Source organism: Tauraco erythrolophus, chromosome 6 (genome assembly GCF_009769465.1).
Source record: "Tauraco erythrolophus isolate bTauEry1 chromosome 6, bTauEry1.pri, whole genome shotgun sequence".
In the NCBI taxonomy this organism is placed as follows: domain Eukaryota; kingdom Metazoa; phylum Chordata; class Aves; order Musophagiformes; family Musophagidae; genus Tauraco; species Tauraco erythrolophus.
Window position 1 is genome coordinate 49,423,699 of NC_141470.1, and position 17,999 is coordinate 49,441,697.

The 17,999-nt window shown below is 41.2% G+C and overlaps 1 protein-coding gene across 23 annotated transcripts in view; it reads left to right on the forward strand.

Moving 5' to 3' along the window:
* NRXN3 (neurexin 3) overlaps positions 1-17,999 on the forward strand; it is a 1,026,565-nt gene that overhangs the window by 743,640 nt on the left and 264,926 nt on the right. For all 23 annotated transcript variants that reach the window (XM_086613885.1, XM_086613892.1, XM_086613886.1 and 20 more), the window contains one exon: positions 16,760-16,941. In XM_086613885.1, the coding sequence (XP_086470011.1) occupies positions 16,760-16,941 (182 nt within the window). The remainder of the gene's footprint in view (positions 1-16,759; positions 16,942-17,999) is intronic.

Consider the following 17,999-nt stretch of genomic DNA (forward strand, 5'->3'; position numbering starts at 1 on the left):
TGAGGTTAAGAGGACATGGCCTACCCGTTTTTAGCTGTTTGTTCAGCCTTAATTTAACTTGTTTATCTGACATTTCTTAGCAGTACCCACTAAATACGATACAGTCCACTCACTCTTGTAAGTCTCTTCTCTACGTCTAGATAGGTGTCTGGATAGCACCTGTCACTGGTCTGCCTCAGCACTGTGTGGTGATGTGGTGTGTTACCTTTTGATATAGCAATAGATTCATTTCAAAGGCAAGTAAGTTAAATTCTTCCTCTTAGTTTGTATAGGCCCTCTTCATTTCTATAAGTAATACCAGGGTGTTTAAGCTCAAACATTGTACACAGGTTCAAAAATGTAGCATTAAAGTGTAATTTAAAAATGTGTAAGAAAAGACAATAGTCTCTCTGATGATGGACATGGAGCTACTGGAATGAGTCCAGAGGGAGGGCCACGAAGATGATCAGAGGGCTGGAGCACCTCTGCTATTAAGATAGGCTGAGAGAGTTGGGGCTGTTCAGCCTGGAGAAGAGAAGGCTCCGGGGTGATCTTATAGCAGCTTTCCAGTACCTAAAGGGGGCCTACAGGAAAGCTGGTGAAGGACTTTTTACAAGGGTGTGTAGTGATAGGACGAGGGGCAACGGCTTTAAACTGAAAGAGGGCAGATTTAGGTTAGATATAAGAAAGAAATTCTTTACATTGAGAGTGGTGAGGTACTGGAACAGGTTACCCACAGAAGTTGTGGATGCCCCATCCCTGGCAGTGTTCAAGGCCAGGTTGGATGAGGCTTTGGGCAACCTGGTGTAGAGGAGGATTTCCCTGCTCATGGCAGGAGGGTTGGAACTAGATGATCTTTGAGGTCCCAACCCTAACCATTCTATGATTCTATGTTATCGACTTTATCTGTAAAATTCATAGAAACTTATTCCTTCTCTGCCTGAAGTCAGGAAATACTTTCTAAGCGAAGTATAGGGTGTAGGGAAATCACTGTGATCATTAGATCAACTTGATTGGCCTACAGCCCTTTCATTATCCTCACTTGTGTGACACATGCTATTGATTTGTGCAACTGAAGGTTCCAGACTCAGGACCTCTCAGGTGATCATGTGTTTTAGTCTAGATTGCAACTGCTGAAATTCTCAGGACATTTCTTCAAGCCAAAGTGCCTCACACAATCCATATTTCACAGTGATGTGTTCAGCACGGCAATGGGAATATCTTAGTCACCCAGCACGGTTAAGGCTGTGGTGTTGTGTGTCTGTGTCACCCTGCTCCTACAAATAAGGCCCAAGTTCAGCTTTGCCACTGAATCTCATGGCAGGAGCCGTTGCTGCCTGTAGCTGTAAAATGAAGGCAACTCCAGTGTGGTGTAAAAACTGTGATGCTGAGGTGCTTTCTAGTGAAATGACAAGAAAGAACTAGAGTGGGTGGCTTTTGTGGCTAAATTTCATCTTTTGTCTTGAAAGAAGGGTAGCCAGGCATGTAGATGTCTCCCTTGAGTGATATTACATTTGTAATTGGGATAGCAGAGGGTGCCAGGAAAGAACTAATGCCAAAGACAAAGCAAACTGTCTGAGGGGAACAATGTCCCAGGTGAAGGTGAGCAAGTTACTCAGAACCACTCTGCTTTTTTCTCTCCCTTGCTGACTTTCTTCAGATACAGTTGTTCTTGAATGATCACAATCAGTATATCAAAATAAACGCTTTATAGAGTAAGGTAAAAGGAGTTGCTGGCAAGACTGTAAATCCTCTCATGGAACAAATGATAACTCAGCTCAAGAGCCCTTTTGTCCTGGCAGTGCGGCAAGGATATAAATTCTCTGAAAGTATCTGTCAGTCGGAATTGCTCTGCATTCATCATGCCAGCCCTCTGCATCATTCATGAATGTCATAAGAGACTAAAGAATTGGCACTTCACAGTGAGAATGATTAAACAACCATTATGCTTGTCTTTTACTCTGGCATGGTACCTTTTAACGGATTGCCTGTATAAGGCTCATGTATGTTCACCTCTCCTAGTGGTGGCTGTCCTTTCATGGTGGCCATAGCAAGAAAAGCTGCATATTGTTGAATACTTTATATGCTGTATTTCTAGCTCTGCATACTTTTTGGTTTTACACTCCCACTATGTGACCTTGGGGAAGGTTAGAGAGCCTTGAGAATGGTGAGCTTCTATCAGTGCATTTCTTCTCATCACTAGCCTTCCAGTAGTTGTAAGGGACAACGTGATATTTCAGGTGATGTCAAAAAGCTCGGAACTCTTGAGTTTGTTTCCTTGGTAGACCAAAACAACCCCATTTAGTCTTAGAAGACTAGGCTGTGTCTACAATAACAAGCAGCATGAGAGTGGGTTTGGAGAATGAAATTTAGTACCAAAAACCTGAGATCCATACTGTAGGCATTTTAGTTCTGAAGTTTTATTTTGGACTAGCTCTAGTCTGGTCCTATAGATTAATTACTTGCTAATCGCTGTATTGCATCTTCCAGTTGAGTTTTATTTGAAAAGAGTCAAGTTTGGGTACTCTGAGAGTACCAAAGCATGGCAAGTGGTGACAGATCAAGAAGTTTATTTAAAAAGCATGCTGTTGAAACAAACTGAAATCATAGAACTATTTAGGTTGGAAAAGACCTTTATGATCAAGTTCAACTGTAAACTTAATGCTGCCAAGTCTACCACTAAACCATGTCCCCAAGCACCACATCTGCATGTCTTTTAAATAATTCCAGGGATGGTGACTCAACTACTTCCCTGGGCAGCCTGTTCCAATTCTTGATAACCTTTCTAGTGAAGAAATTTTTCCTAATATCCAATCTAAACCTCCTCTGGCGCAACTTGAGGCCTCTTGTTATATCACTTGCTACTTGGAAGAAGAGTCTAACACCCACCTTGCTACAACCTCCTTTCAGGTAGCTTTAGAGAGCAATAAGGTCTCCCCTCAGCCTGCTTTTCTCTAGGCTACACAACCCCAGTTCCCTTGGCCATTCCTCATAAGACTTGTGCTCTAGACCCTTCGCCAGCTTTGTAGCCCTTCTTTGGAAATGCTCCAGAACCTCATTGTCTGTCTTGTAGTGACGGGCCCAAAACTGAACACAGTATACGAGGTGCGACCTCACCAGTGCCAAGTACAAGGGGACAATCACTTTCTTAGTCCTGCTGGCCACACTATTTCTGATACAAGCCAGGATGCTATTGGCCTTCTTGGCCACATGGGCACCATACCAGCCTATACAGCTGGCTGTTGACCAATAACCCTAGGTCCTTTTCCACTAGGCAGCTTTCCAGCCACTCTTCCCCAAGCCAATAGTGTTGCATGGGGTTGTTTTGACCCAAGTGTAGGACGGGCACTTAACCTTGTTGAATCTCACGCAATTGGCCTCAGTCCATCGATCCAGCCTGTCCAGATCCCTCTACAGAGCCATCCTGCCCTCAAGCAGATGAATTCTCCTGCCCAGCTTGGTGTTGTCCGCAAACTTACTGAGGGGGGCAATCGATCCTCTCGTCCAGATCATTGATAAAGATATGAAAAAGAACTGGCCACAGTACTGAGTCCTGGGCCACACCACTTGTGACTGGCCACTGACTGGATTTAACTCCATTCACCACAAGCCTTTGGGCCCAGCCATCCAGCCAGATTTTTTACCCAGTGAAGAGTATGCCCGTCCAAGCGATGAGCAGCCAGTTTCTCCGAGAGAATGCTGTGGGAAACAGTGTCAAAGGCTTTAGTAAAGTCTAGGTAGACAATATCCACAGCCTTTTCTTCATCCACTAAGTGGGTCACCTTGTCATAGAAGGAAATCAGGTTAGTCAAACAGGCTAGTTTGACTAGGGTTAGTCAACCCTGCCTTTCATAGATTCATAGATTTCTAGGTTGGAAAAGACCTTAGAGATCATCAAGTCCAACCATCCCTAATCCCCATTAAACCATATCCTCAAGTAGCTCATCCACCCTATTCTTAAACACATCCAGGGATGGGGACTCAACCACCTCCCTGGGCAGCCTATTCCAGTGGCTGACAACCCTTTCAGAGAAGAAATACTTCCTAACATCCAACCTGAATCTCCCCTGACTAAGCTTATGCCCATTTCCTCTTGTTCTATCACCCATCACTAATGTAAAGAGCCCTTCCCCTACCTCCCCACCATCTTTTCTCAAGTATTTATAGGCCGTAATCAGGTCTCCCCTCAGCCTCCTCTTCTCCAGGCTAAACAGCCCCAACTCCCTCAGCCGCTCCTCATAAGTTTTATTTTCCAGCCCCTTGACCAGTTTGGTCGCCCTTCTTTGGACTCGCTCCAGGAGCTCAATATCTCTCTTAAAGCGAGGGGCCCAAAACTGGACACAATATTCCAGGTGCGGCCTCACCAGTGCCGAGTACAGGGGCAGGATCACTTCCCTGCTCCTGCTGGTCACACTATTCTTGATACACGCCAGTATCCCATTGGCCTTTTTGGCCACCTGGGCACACTGCTGGCTCATATCAAGCCGGTAGTCAACCAACACCCCCAGGTCCTTCTCCGCCAGGCAGCTCTCCAGCCACTCCTCCCCGAGCCTATAGCGATGCTTGGGGTTTTTATACCCCAAGTGAAGGACTCTGCACTTGGCCTTATTAAAGCTCATGCCATTGGCCTCAGCCCAACGATCCAGTCTGTTCAAATCCCTCTGAAGGGCCTCCCTACCCTCGAGCAGATCGACACAGCCTCCCAGCTTGGTGTCGTCCGCAAATTTACTGAGGGTACATTCAATCCCCTCATCCAGGTCATTGATAAAGATGTTAAACAGAACTGGACCCAGCACTGAGCCCTGGGGAACCCCACTGGTGACCGGCCTCGAGCCGGATTTAGCCCCATTTACCACCACTCTTTGGGCTCGGCCATCCAGCCAGTTTTTAACCCAAAGTTAAAGTTCATAAACTCATACTGACTGGGCAGCAAAAGGTTAGATCTCTGAAAACCTGCTTCCTGTTCCCAACTCTGCTGCTGATTTAGTATGTGAGATTGGATCAAACTCTTGCCTTTGATGAATGTCTAATAGCCAATATTTCTGGCCCAACTCTTTTTAGCATTCGAGCCTGAAAATTTGGGTTTAATCTCCTGCAGTGAAGACCATAAATGTAAACTGTATTTTCTGTTTTAATACCTGTCATTAAGGAAATGTGAACAGATATGTAAGGGAGAATAAAAGATTACCTACATTTAAAACAAAGCCTTGTAGTCTGCAAACTGGCCATGTGAGATGTTATGCTACTTAAACTTGAAGGACTAAATGAAACTGAGAGAATAGCAGTAGTCTTTGTGGTTTGTTTGTAGTTTCTTACTGATAGTTTACTTGTGTTAATGAAATAAACCATAGTTTAAGGATCAAAACTAGAAAGGGGTTCTTTGGAGAAGAGTTGAATGAGCTGAGATCAATGGTAGTAACTTGGCCTCCATCCATCTTGAGCTGTATCTAGGCCATTTTGTTACCATTTGGATTCTGTAAAACTGTAGCGAACTAACATCCCTATTCTTCCTCCAGGCCCCAAATGAGCTATGAATCCTGCTGTGCTTCTCCTTGCTAACAGTAGTCTCTGTATTCAGCTCCTCTGGCATGCTGCCTTCTGGGCTTCTCCAAGGACATCCTCTCTGTGTGCTCTTTTATCAGGAAATACCAAGAAATAAGAAAATGCATCCAGATTCCAGCTCCCCTTTGGCAGCAGAATGCAACTAAGAAATATTTCCATCTGCCTTTACTGAGTTGAGACACTGCTACACCCAATGAAGTCTGTTTCCAGGTGTTAGTTAACTTTGACAGCAGTAAACATGTTCTGCAAGGGTTACAGTACTGGGCAAAGTTTTCTGGGCACTTCTACCCAGCAAATTTCATATTTCAATTGTAGCATTTGTAGTTTCTTTTGACCTCCTTTTCTGGTTCTTCCATTGTATTGTGGTTTTATGCCTTTTGTCTTCCTGTAGTAAAAGTTCTGTATTTGTTAAGAGTAGTAGTAACTTTTTTTGTGTGTGTAGGATGTTTTTCATTTTTTGTGGTGTGGCTAAAAAAAAAGAAAAAGAAAATTATTGCCTTTGTGGACCTTTTCTAGATTGTCATCTGGCTGCTTAAAGCTGTGGGGGCTGAATTTGATAACACAACTGATCTCTTAACTGAAAGAGATGACTTAAGCCCTGAGGGTGGTGGTATGATAAAAGTCTGCAAGGCAAGGTTGACACTGAGAGGGTAGGTATAGGGACAGGTTATTATGTCTTCCAGTACAAGAACTAGGGAACATGTTTAACTATTTAGCAAAAGCAATTATGAAAAAGGTGATTCTTCATGCAAAACAGTCACTTGGGCTGGAGGAGACCTCAGGAAGTCTTTAGTTTAAACTCCTACTCAAAGCAGGGTTTGCTGTGAGGTTAGATCAGGTTGATTGGGGTTTTATGTAGTCAGATCTTGAAAACCTCGGCACACGGAGATTCCAGAATCTCTTTGGGCAACCTGTTTGACTGCCTGTCTGTCCTTGTGAAGAGAAAGCTATTTTCTTCTATCAAGTCAGATGTTTTTCACTTCAAACTGTGCCTATTGCTTCCTGTTCACTAGCTGTGTACCACTGTGAAAAGCCTGACTCTGTCTTCTCAATAACCTCCTTGCAAGTGCTGTGAAACTGCCCTTAGGTCCCCTTGAAGTTGTGTTGTCTTCAAGCTGAACAAGCCCAAAACCTTTGCCCTCTCCTCACGAGGCAGACACTTCAGCCACTCATCTTTGTGGCCCTTCACTGAACTCACTCAAGTTTGTCGATATCTGACATGTATTGGAGTCCCCAAAACTGAATGGGCTACTCTAGATGCAGTCTAAAAAGCACTGAGTAAAGGGAATAATCACTTCATCTATTAACAGGCCTGTTAATAGCGTAGAGGATGCTGTAGGCTGCCTTTGTTGGTGGAGTCCACAGCTGGCTAGTGTTCAGCTTGCTACATCAGTAGTAGGTTTGTGTGAGTCATTGCTAAAGGTTTGTTAAGTCATATTGTGAATGCAGAACTTCTAAATGCATTCAAGGAGAGACTGGATAAGTACTTGGAAATAAGATCTCTTTGGGATTACTGTACAAACAAACCATATGAGGCCGAGTTAATTGCTGAAAAGGCTCATGGTCTGGGTGTGTACTTTAAGGAAATACTTCTGCTCTACTTGAGTTTTTCCCTGAGTGTCCACTTAGGATCGGTGCTGAAGACATGACAGTAAACTAGCCAGATCCTGGTCTAACCAGTTACTATGTTATAATGTAAATTAAGATATTACTGAAATAGTTTCCTAGTTGCAATCTGTTGTGTTTAAGTTGGTATACCGGTGTCATCTTGGGTCCATTTTAGTCAGCAACTAATCCCTAGATTCCTTCTGAGATGATAAACATCTCCAACATGCCTCACGGCAAATTCAGATTTGGGAAAAACTCAATCTTACCAGTATCCCAGATTTAGGCAAATCTGTAGTTCAAGCGTATGCTATCTTGGACCTTCTAGTAGTTCTAGGAACACTCCCTTGCTCTCCCCCTTTTCCAATCTTTTTAATGCAGTGTAACTAATAAGAAGTAGCATACTGTCTGATCCGATTGTTGGCTGATGCACGCATACTGGGAGGAAAGTGACTCGTATTAATTTGCTGTCATTAAAAAAGACAAACACAGAAAGCAGGCGTGATCTGAATTGTTGCTTCCGTTTTGTGTTAGTCTTGCAGATTTTCTAACCCCTCCTTTTTGTATCGAAGCAGCTCCGTCTTATTTTAAAGTGAGAAAGGAATTTTGGTTTCATGTCAAACAATGTCTGCTTTTTGAGATGTGAGATGAGTATGGTGTTCAATCTGGGCCTCAGAGAGGTTTGTCAAGAGAAGAGCGAGCATCCTGAAAGGAAAAAGAGCTAGTTCATGAAAACTCCTTTTAAGCACAGAAGCCTGCCTTTTTTGAGGATTAGACTGGAATCTTTGCATTTTTCAGGGCTTTAACTTTTCTTCATTCTTAAGCAATTTAAAGCTTTTGATAAATAAAAGGATGTTTCAGCAATCATGACATAAAAATTATCAAGTCTGTCTTTGTTTTCTCCTAGGAAGGATCCTGTGATGGAACGGTCAAGTGAGCCAGATAATGATGACTAGATTCTCTGTAACCTTTTTCAATGCACCCCTTCCCCCCCTCCCCTTTTTTTTTTTTTAATCAAGCAGATATTTGTATTAATAGGCCTTTTAAACTCGGGGTGCGGAAAACGCAGCAACTGCGGCACAGAGATGTGCAAGTGCCAGAGAAGGTCTTTAAGACAAAGAAGAGTAAGACTTTTTTTTCTGATTAATGATACTCAGTTTTGACTAGGCTTCTGTTTCTTGGTGTGTGGAATTGAGTGACAGTAACTCAAAGGTGTTCCTGGGATATCCTGATATTGCAGATCATTCATATACTGTAAGAACATTGGCATATGTGCTTGAAGGCAGAGGGGATGTTGATGTCTAGCTTGTTTTTTGCCTCCTGAGGTCTGATTCATGCTTTTGTCTAAGAACTTTTTTTTTTGGTGTGATGGGAATTGAGATAGGAAGAGGAGAAGTAAAATGAAGATTAGGATAACAATGTAGTTGGATTGGACTAGATGATCCTTTGAGGTCCCTTCCAATTCCTAACATTCTGTGAATGTAGTTGAAGTTTAAGATTAAGTGCAACTGGATGACAGATTATAAATGGAAAAGAAAGGCTGGTTGCTGTCAAGACTGACGCCTTGGTAAATATGGAAGGGCAGAAGGGACTGGGCTGGCCCACTACTTGGTACTAGTGCTGTTAATCTCATTCTTTTAATCCTAAAACCATTTATGAATCTTTAATTCTATCAGCTCATTTCTCTCTTGATTTTTTTTTTCTTCCATTTTAATTCATTTGATGATGTAGGCTAGATGTGTTATCATACATCTAATGTAACAGTGAGGCAAAGAAGCTGTATGCAGTGCGTTTAGTGGACAACGCTCATAGGCGTGTTAAAAAAAAAAATCACAGAAGCTGGAAATAGGAAACACCTGTTAGGTTATCTCTAGACAATATAGATCTTCCAGCACACCAAAAGCTGACCCAGTTCAAGTGAGTTCAAGTAATGATGAGTCAGATAAATCATCCCTGCTATTTGGGAGTATATTGCAAAACTAGGTAAAAACTTCACCTATTTTCACCTTAATGCACATAGACACTTGCATTTCTTTGACTGTCCTCAAAATATTATTTTGTCAGTCTTTCAATCTTTTTACTCCTAAGGAATTCATTTAGAGGAAATTTGGAGGTGCACAGCCTGTGCGATCTATTTGATGTGGCCAAAAGGAGTTAAGTTGGAAAAAAAACTGTCAGAAGCTTTGTTTTTCACTCAACCAATGCACATCCTTTTGACAGTGTACAGGTATCAACTGATGTTTTATTGTCTGTGTTGCTGTGTGATAAACTTTTGGGGAACAATAAATAGTCAGAAGCTATTTGAAAGTTCTGGTGCTCTTTTCCAGTTTGTGCAATCTGACATTGTTTGTTTTAACTCCTCCTTAGAGTTGGTATTCGAAGCATGGCTCGTTTTCCCTCAAGAGTGTAGAAAGCATAAATAAATAAGATGTGGAATTATCTGACTGAGTTAAGGCCTGAAGAGCTATGCCACTGTTGTTTACCTTATTGGAAACAAAGTAGTCAAATATGCAGTTAACCTTAAGTTGTGAATATATGGAAGAGACCTTAATTTTTGAGACAGTGATCAGATTAATCTGCTTAGATTTCAGGCAAAATCTCCAATCTATTTTATCAGAGTTTTCTATTAGAACAGAAATTGGTCTTAGCAACTTTTCTTTGTTTCTTCGTTCATCTCCACTTGCTAGGGCAGAATAGCTCTCTTTATTTGATGTTTTTGGGAACTGTTTTTTCATTAAGTGACCAAATAATGATGCTGCAGCAAATTTCATCTCCTTACTGAATTCCTGCAGATGTAAGCCTGATCTCTTCTCACTTGCTTTCATGCCAGTGTTCTAACCTGCATTCCTGTATTACTGCCTTTTCTGGTGATGGAAATAGTAAATGAGCTGCCTAGTCCAGGTTCAATGAGAGAAGGGTCGCCATTACTTACTTTTTCTTATTTATGTGAGTTAGTCAAAACTTCCGCTTTTTCTTATTGAGACTTTGTGGGAATTTTTGAATGTCTGCATAAAATATCTGGTCTCCATTATTTAATTGCCCCTTTAAAGGGTTGCTGATTAAAGGCCTGCTCATTACATGTGCTACCTACCAAAGTTTCCTTCCTAATGTGAACTGGCCCTTCCTTTGCTCATGTAACCTGTGGTCATGTACAATGTGTAACTGATTCCATCCTTTGACAATATTATTTCTTGAAAATAACCCAGATTTCAGTTTCCTGCGAAGAAAGAAGAGCAAAAAGCCATCATCACAATTTTTCCTGTAGTTGAACTGACAGCTTCGTGTTGGAGACCAGAAGGTTATGATTATTAATAAACATGATAGGACCTTTACACCAGCATATGAAGCACCCCAGGAGACTCATCAGAACTGTGGGCCTAAGCAGGAAATATACCAGGACCATAGAATAGGCACAAAATGGGAAGGGGCGGATAAAGTCCAAAAAAACCAAGCAATGGGTAAGGAAAATGCAATAAAGTTCTTCTGTTTGTATACTTATAAGTCAACAAAAATGACAAAAAATTGTGTCTTCCACTTCTTCTCTTACTGAGGAATGTAAAAATAAATTTCCAGCCCTTTTACAAAAATGTTAAGAAGTAAAACAATATCTATAACAATTCTATGCAAGAGAATAAAGACCTAATAATTGGGGGAAAGGTATATGCCTTGTTTTGCATGTTATTTTTGGTAGAAAGATATCATGAAGTTTACATACCTTATGATTTTTGGCAAATTACCACCACAATCAAGATATTTGTGTTTGTATTGGGTCATAAGTGGGAGGAGGCTGTGAACTGCCCTGTGCGGTCACAGCCTGCCTTGATGTGGATGAAAACAACCCACATGTCAGAACTTCAGCCTTTCAGAAGTGCACGTGGTGCTGCTGCTCGGACGTGTTTAAGAAAGGGCCACAGCTACTGGGGGCAGGAGACAGGAGGGGATGTGTGAGGGCTTCACAGGAGGATGCATGGAGGGAGGGGAGGCATGCAGGGGGACACCAGAGGAGAAGCAGGTGGGAACACAGAAGGTGGTTCATGGAGAAACATGTGGAAGAGAACATTGCTGGGGACATGCTGGAGATGCGCCCTTTTGAAAGGAGGCGCTCCGTGTTGAGCGATGCATGCCTCTGTGGGGGCTGCAGCCCGGGGCAGGGGCACTCCCCAAGGAACCGGGCCTGTGGGGCTGCTGCTCATGGATAAGCCATGCTGTATCACAGAAAGTAAGTGAAAATCAAGGAATGGTGGAATGCACTGACCATGACTTCCTGCATGGGCTGTTGTCTCACTACAGCCCGGAGGGAGAGGAAACGAAGAGGGGGAGGAGGGAAGCTGGTGGACTGCAGTTGTGCTTGGGGAAGGGGAAAGAAAGGAACTTTCCCAAAGGGTTTAATTGTTTGTAGGTTTTGTTTCCCAATGCCTGAATCAGTAAGTAAAAGTTTATGTTAATTGTCAATAAAACGGATCAAGTGAGATTACCCCAGTTGAGATTATTTTGTGTGCGACCATGTTGTCACGAAGGGATGTGATACCCTGGTCGTAAATTTTGGTGTTAAGCAATTATTGTAGCTTTTAAAATGGCCAGGGTTCCTCATAATTTACGTCTTAAAGGTACTTTTTAGTTGTAAACATCTGAACTGTAGCATTCATAGTATGTTAAACTCATATCCCAGTGCGCAGTTGCTGCAGTTAACCCTTCAGTGCACAAACATTGTTATAATACTTGCCCAATGTTGCATTTTCCTGGCCACAGGGAAATGAGTGTGCGTGCTGTGCGGTAGCTGAGGGAAACAGGCTGTTGACAGCTTATTGGATGCAAATGGAGAATTTGCAATAGAATATTTAATGTGGGGAGATTCAGAGGATCCCTAAGGCACAAAAGAAGTTATATCTTGTGCAGATGTGACAGACTTGTTTTCCAGTGCTTTACAGGATTAGTTTTAGGCAGGAAATAGCTGCTGCAGTTGTACTATGTCGATTGAAGGATACTCTTCCTTAAGATAGGTTTTTGAAGTCTTTCGGAGATGATGAGGAAACAGTGATAACTGGTTTAAAATTATAGGTGGTGGTGCCAACTCCAACTAAATGTTTCTTAGCACAACTCACTGGGAGACTTTATTTGCTGTGACTTTTAACGTTGCTTATAACTTTTCTGTTAGGAATTTTCTACAAGGAATGTTTGCCACAAATAATTTTTTTTTACGGAAACAAAACAATCTAACAGCTCTGTCCATGCCTATAGCTAGCAAATACGTAATTTGCTGAAGCTGGATGTGCAGACTTTAAGTAACAACATTTTCACGTGTGTTGCAACATATCTATCTCTCTGTTTAAATCTCTAAACACTGAAGTTATAGTTACAAGTTATGTCATTTCTGGGAGAACTCAACTGCAATTCAGCCAAACTGTAAGTTTATGAGTTTATAAGCTCTGTGTTTGCTAAACATGTAATAACATCCTAGTAGCTTAAATCTATAGGGAGTGTTCCCTCACCATTGTGTTTCTTCACTCCTCTGAGCTCCCAATGCAGACCAAATTCTGCACACAGCATCCCAGTAGAGTAGCTGAACATATTCTGTTCCTGCTTGTTCTCACATGTTGGAACAGTAAATCTGGCCCAGGGCACTATGAGAAGCAGGATTTCTCACAGCTGACCAGGGAAATAATTTTGTGCGCTCATATCTGATTTTTTTTTTTAATATTTCTCATCTTATTTTGTGCAGTATAGGTTTGAAGTTAGCATTATATAGTTGAAGTGGTGAAACACTGTAGGAATAAATACAATGGAATTAATCAGTCCCTCAGATTTTTCTATTTTCAGAGCACAGTTGGTGTTGTATTTATTAAAGGAGGTACATAACTAAACCTTGAACAATGAGGAAAAACTAAATATCAAGTGGCTGCTCATTAACAGTGTATTATCCATTACCTGTCTTGACTAGAAAGTGTCTTGGAAAAAAATATGTACTCTTGTGTAATAGAGGTCTGTAGTAAAGATTAGGTGCAATGAGAAGATCTCAAGCTGAACAGACTTTCGTTTCATCAACTTTTTTTTTTTTTCATCTGAGTTCTTCACTTAATTAGTCTACAATTCTCTGCAACACCACAAAAAAGGATAGTTACTGATTTAAGATGGGAAGGGACTGCTGAAGGTAAACTAATCCAATCAGTTCACTCACACCAGCTTAAAGTAAGGCCAACCAGATAGTTGTGCAGCCCTGTCAAGTTCTGGTGAAGCTGAAACCTCTTTTCCTGAAGTCTGGAGTTGTAATTCCACTGTTTTTCTTGTTCAATTCTCTTGCAGTTTCAAACTCTGTAAACTCATGGTTGCTGCAGTCAAATAGAAGCATTTAAGTCAAGTGTGTGTGTGTTGCATTTTAGGTTTTTTTTTTGTTGTTTTGTGTGTGGTGGTTTGGGGTTTTTTTTAGTGTGATCGCAACGTGGGTATTAACTCTTGCTGTCCTTCCTCTTCCACTTTTACTTGATGTTTGCACCTTGTGTTTTCAGACTGGAGTGACTATTTTGTACAGAATTTGGGGGGGAAAAAAAAGTGGTACTGATGCAATGTTAATATGCCATCTCTTTCCAAACAAGGCAATGTGTATCCCATATACCCTCAAAAAGGCAAGGAGGGGAAGGGACACTGATGTATCCAACAAATTGTGTATTCAGCTGCACACAGGTAAAACAAGTGTCCCATCTGTCATTATGCAGATAATTCTGACCTGGACAATAAGGAAACAACTGCTGGCCACCAGGCTTCTGCTAGCAGGTTAGTTTGGGCATTGCTGTTCTGGTGGTTGCATATGAATGGTCTCTGTGCACAAACCCAAAGTACTGAATATCTTCAAGTTAGGCCTAGTAGCAAAATCTGTGTTCTGTGAGGAGAAAATGAGCTCCGTTAAACGCTGAAGTCCCATGACAGGCCTATGAAGGCATAATTGGTTCTAATTGGTGCTCATAGGAGCACTGACACGCTCTACCTGAAGCCAAATGGCTCTTAAAGAGGCAAAGAAATCATCTGTCTTCATAAATAGTGAAGAACTCTTTTCCAAGCTTGTCTTTGCTGCTAAAGGGCCTGATAACCAGTACAAAGAAAAGGAGGAGAACTTGCAATTCAAGTAAGAACAATTTTGGAAAGTGGGTTTTAATCTATTAAGCCCTCAACAATGAGTGAACTCGTTTTGCTTAATGCGTTGATGTGCCTTGTTTTAGTCTGTAATGCAAATACACATAACTTTTAGAACAAACTGCTAAATTGAAGGAGGATATTTGTAACATAGTTTGTAGTGGGCTGTTGATATACCTCTTCATGGGGGGGAAGACATAGATAATTCACTACCCAGTCATCTCCAACTTATCTCTCTAACCAATAGGTTACAGATACAGCTGAGGATGCATTTAAACACGGACAAAATCCCTTTCTACATATTTTGCAATAGTTGTGTACCTTCTGTTGTGAGCTCAAAGATGAATGAGGAGATAGAGTTCAGTCTGTAAAATTAATCTTTGTGAAACGGTATACGTGCGTAATTCCAGAATGCCAATGTGCTCTTTGTTAATCCAGAATCATGAGTGAAATTTCCTACCTAACCCTGATTTCAGACACCTTTGTTTGAATTTACTGAGGGTGTGTTCTGGTGGGTATGCACAAACCTGGAAGGAAGGAAACATGGAATCATTTTCACCCTGTCGTTGAATCAACTGTTCATCAATGTGTTTTTTTTCTGTATGCCTGAGTTTTTAATGTCTGTTTTGGTAATGTGTGCTGAAACATCTAGAGGAAAACTCTTAAGCAAGGGTGGAATGTATGAATTTTTTCTACTAATGTGTAGTATTTATTTGGAATTCAGGTCATAAAGAGCTTTAGTGGAGCTGCAGCTTTGTAGACAAGGGTAGAAGTTACTCATACATGATCCCACCTGTTTCTATCTCTAACTACACTTACTCTGTTCAGGGTTGCTTGAAGCATATTGCTGGTTGGTATATGGTGGGGAGAAAAAAAAAAAAACACCATATTGGTTGTAGTTTCACTCGGATTAGAAAATGTACTCAGTAATTGCCTGTATTTTCTACAGATATTTCATCTCTGATGCAGTAATGGGAGCTGGTTATTTTTGCTTACTATTCTGTAGCTTGTGACTTGTAATAGTGCTCAGAAAATGAGGTGCAGTAAGTGGCTGAAGCATTGAGAAGTGTTGTTCCTGGCCTGCCTCTAGATTTCGATCTAGGACAGCAATTTTAGCCATATTTTCCAAGAAGCTCAGGGGCTAATTTTATAACTACTGAGTTATAAAATCCAGCTCCTAACTCAGAATGTTGAATATAAGTCAGAATGTGAACTCCGAATGCTTCTGCCTCTCAGCTTCCTCTTCTGTGACAATAGTTCCTCACTTACGTGTCTGTCTTGCTCAGCTCAGATGGCCCTCGTGAATGTGGGAGGACAGTGTTCGGCTTTAGAGAGGTTTGGTGTTGTCCTTAAAAACAAAGTCAAGGAACAAATTCCCAGGCTTACTGTAAAGACAAACGGTGCTGGAAATATGTGGACTAGATGTCCAAAAGTCTTAGGAAGTGTTGAGAAAAGGATAGTCTCCCACTATGTGTGAATAGACTTCAACTGAAGACAAGTCCAGCCTCAAGGAGAGCTGCCAAATATTCCCTTTTAATCCCCATATGGGTTTGAATCCTATGCTTCTGAAATGGGTGAGACTTGTTGGTTTTTCCCCAAACATCAGTGTCCTATCTGGCATTATCTGAGATATTAACACTAATGAAACCATTCATTCTTGATAAGCTCTTCACTTATCTTTATCTTACATTCTGCTTGTCTTTATTTAGGAACCAATAAAATGTACTTCTGTACTTCATCAGATTGTATACAGAAGAAATTTCTCAAGTGATTTATACTTTAAGAGGAAGCTTGTTTGTTTGTAGTTCCCCTGTTGTGATGCTTGTAGGAAGATGGGGATGTTCTGAATAACATACATGCACATTTAGGAAGTGTTTGTGAGTCTTGAGTCTATGCCCATCTGAAGGATGAACTTTTCGTAAGGGGGAAATTACACCATGTGTTACCGAGTCTAATGATGCAAGGCTGATGGTGAAGGAACGAATATGTTTTGTCTGATAAAAAGCTCTTTCACCTTCATATCTGCTTCCATCAAAAAAATTGTCTAGCATTCCAGAGCCAATGCTCTATGAAGGAAAACTTGCAATTTTTTAGAAGGAAGAATACATATGAGAGATTGGAGGGGGCAGTCCAAAGGACCATTTCATGCATGTCTTATAACACACATGGAATCAAATCCAATATCAAAGACAGCTTACAATGTTGTTTGTCACAAAATAGAAGGATTTTAGTACATGTTGTGCTCTTCTGTTACCTGGTTAAGTCTGGAAATATATATTTCTATCATTTACTCAATTTTCCTGGAACCTTCTCTGTGTGCCTTCAGTAACCTGGCCAGCAGGAAGCATAAATTTCATCCCTTGAACTAATGAAAGCATATGCTTGCTTATTGAGTTCCTCTCAGAAGTCATAGCGTTATTACCAGAGTCGGCAAATAAATAAATGAAATGGGTAACTAATACTTTTTTCTTTGGTTTGTGTTTTGTAGCTGGTGCCACATACATATTTGGGAAGAGTGGAGGTCTCATCCTCTACACCTGGCCAGCTAATGACAGACCAAGCACAAGGACAGACCGGCTTGCTGTGGGCTTCAGCACAACAGTGAAGGATGGCATTCTTGTTCGGATTGACAGTGCCCCTGGGCTTGGTGATTTTCTGCAGCTGCACATAGTGAGTATAGATGGGCCCATGTCTATGCCAGACCTGGGTTTCTGCTAACTCAATATGCCTTTGAAGAAAACTATTACTCTAATATAGCATGTGTCATACTCTGCGCTTTCTGTATCTTCAACACTCATCAAATTAACCTTAGGTAATTCTTGAAGGTTTTACAGAGTTACTGAATGGGATGCACAGAGAAACTAAGTCTTGGCCAGAAGAAAGTGAGGGCGGAACAATATCCCCCCCAAAAAAGCACCTTATGAGATTTAATAGCAGTAGGACTTATTAAAAAATTGTGTTAATTTACTGTGGCATATTCACAGTCTGTAGCGAGCATTACTATTCTCAGAAGGCAAAAAATGAAATGGAGTGATAGGGTTTGTTTTTTCCTCACTGAGAAAGTTAAGTGAGAACTGAATAGATCCTTAAGCTGGTATAACTGATGCTTGCTTTAGCAGGATAGTTCAAAAGAATAAGAATTTGATGTTGCTGGCACAACATGGCTTTGCAAGAAGAAAATAGACATTTTTGTGAGAGCAAGCATTACAGGGAAACTTGAGTAAGGGTGGCTTTAGGGAGAGTTAAATTGTTTGAGAAAATGAGAACAGTAGAACTACAAGCTTTTGGAGTTTGTTATTTTATGTTAGGCTGTGGGAGGAGGAGAGATTGATTGTTTGCTTTGTTTTCCTTTGCTAACAAAGTAGCCAAAAAGTTTACTTCTGGTGGAAGCTGGTTGTGTTACTCAATGCTCAGATTATTTCCAATGTTTTATGCATTAATTCATAGTGGAAGTGGAATGGGCCATTTTCAGGTTTTGAATGAGCTGGGGAGTTGTTGACATTTCACAGAAACTTGAAGATACAAGAACACAGGAGGAATGCCAGGGGCCAAAACAGACCTAATGTGAATGACTGAGGGTCTTAATCTGGTGCTGGAGCGTGCCATGTTCAGAATCATGTTGAAAGAGAAGTCATGTTGCAGAGTGGTTCTGAAACAAGGATCAGGGCTAGTACTCATTGCCAGCATTTTAAGTGATTTTATTTTGGATTTTATTTTGAATTTTATTG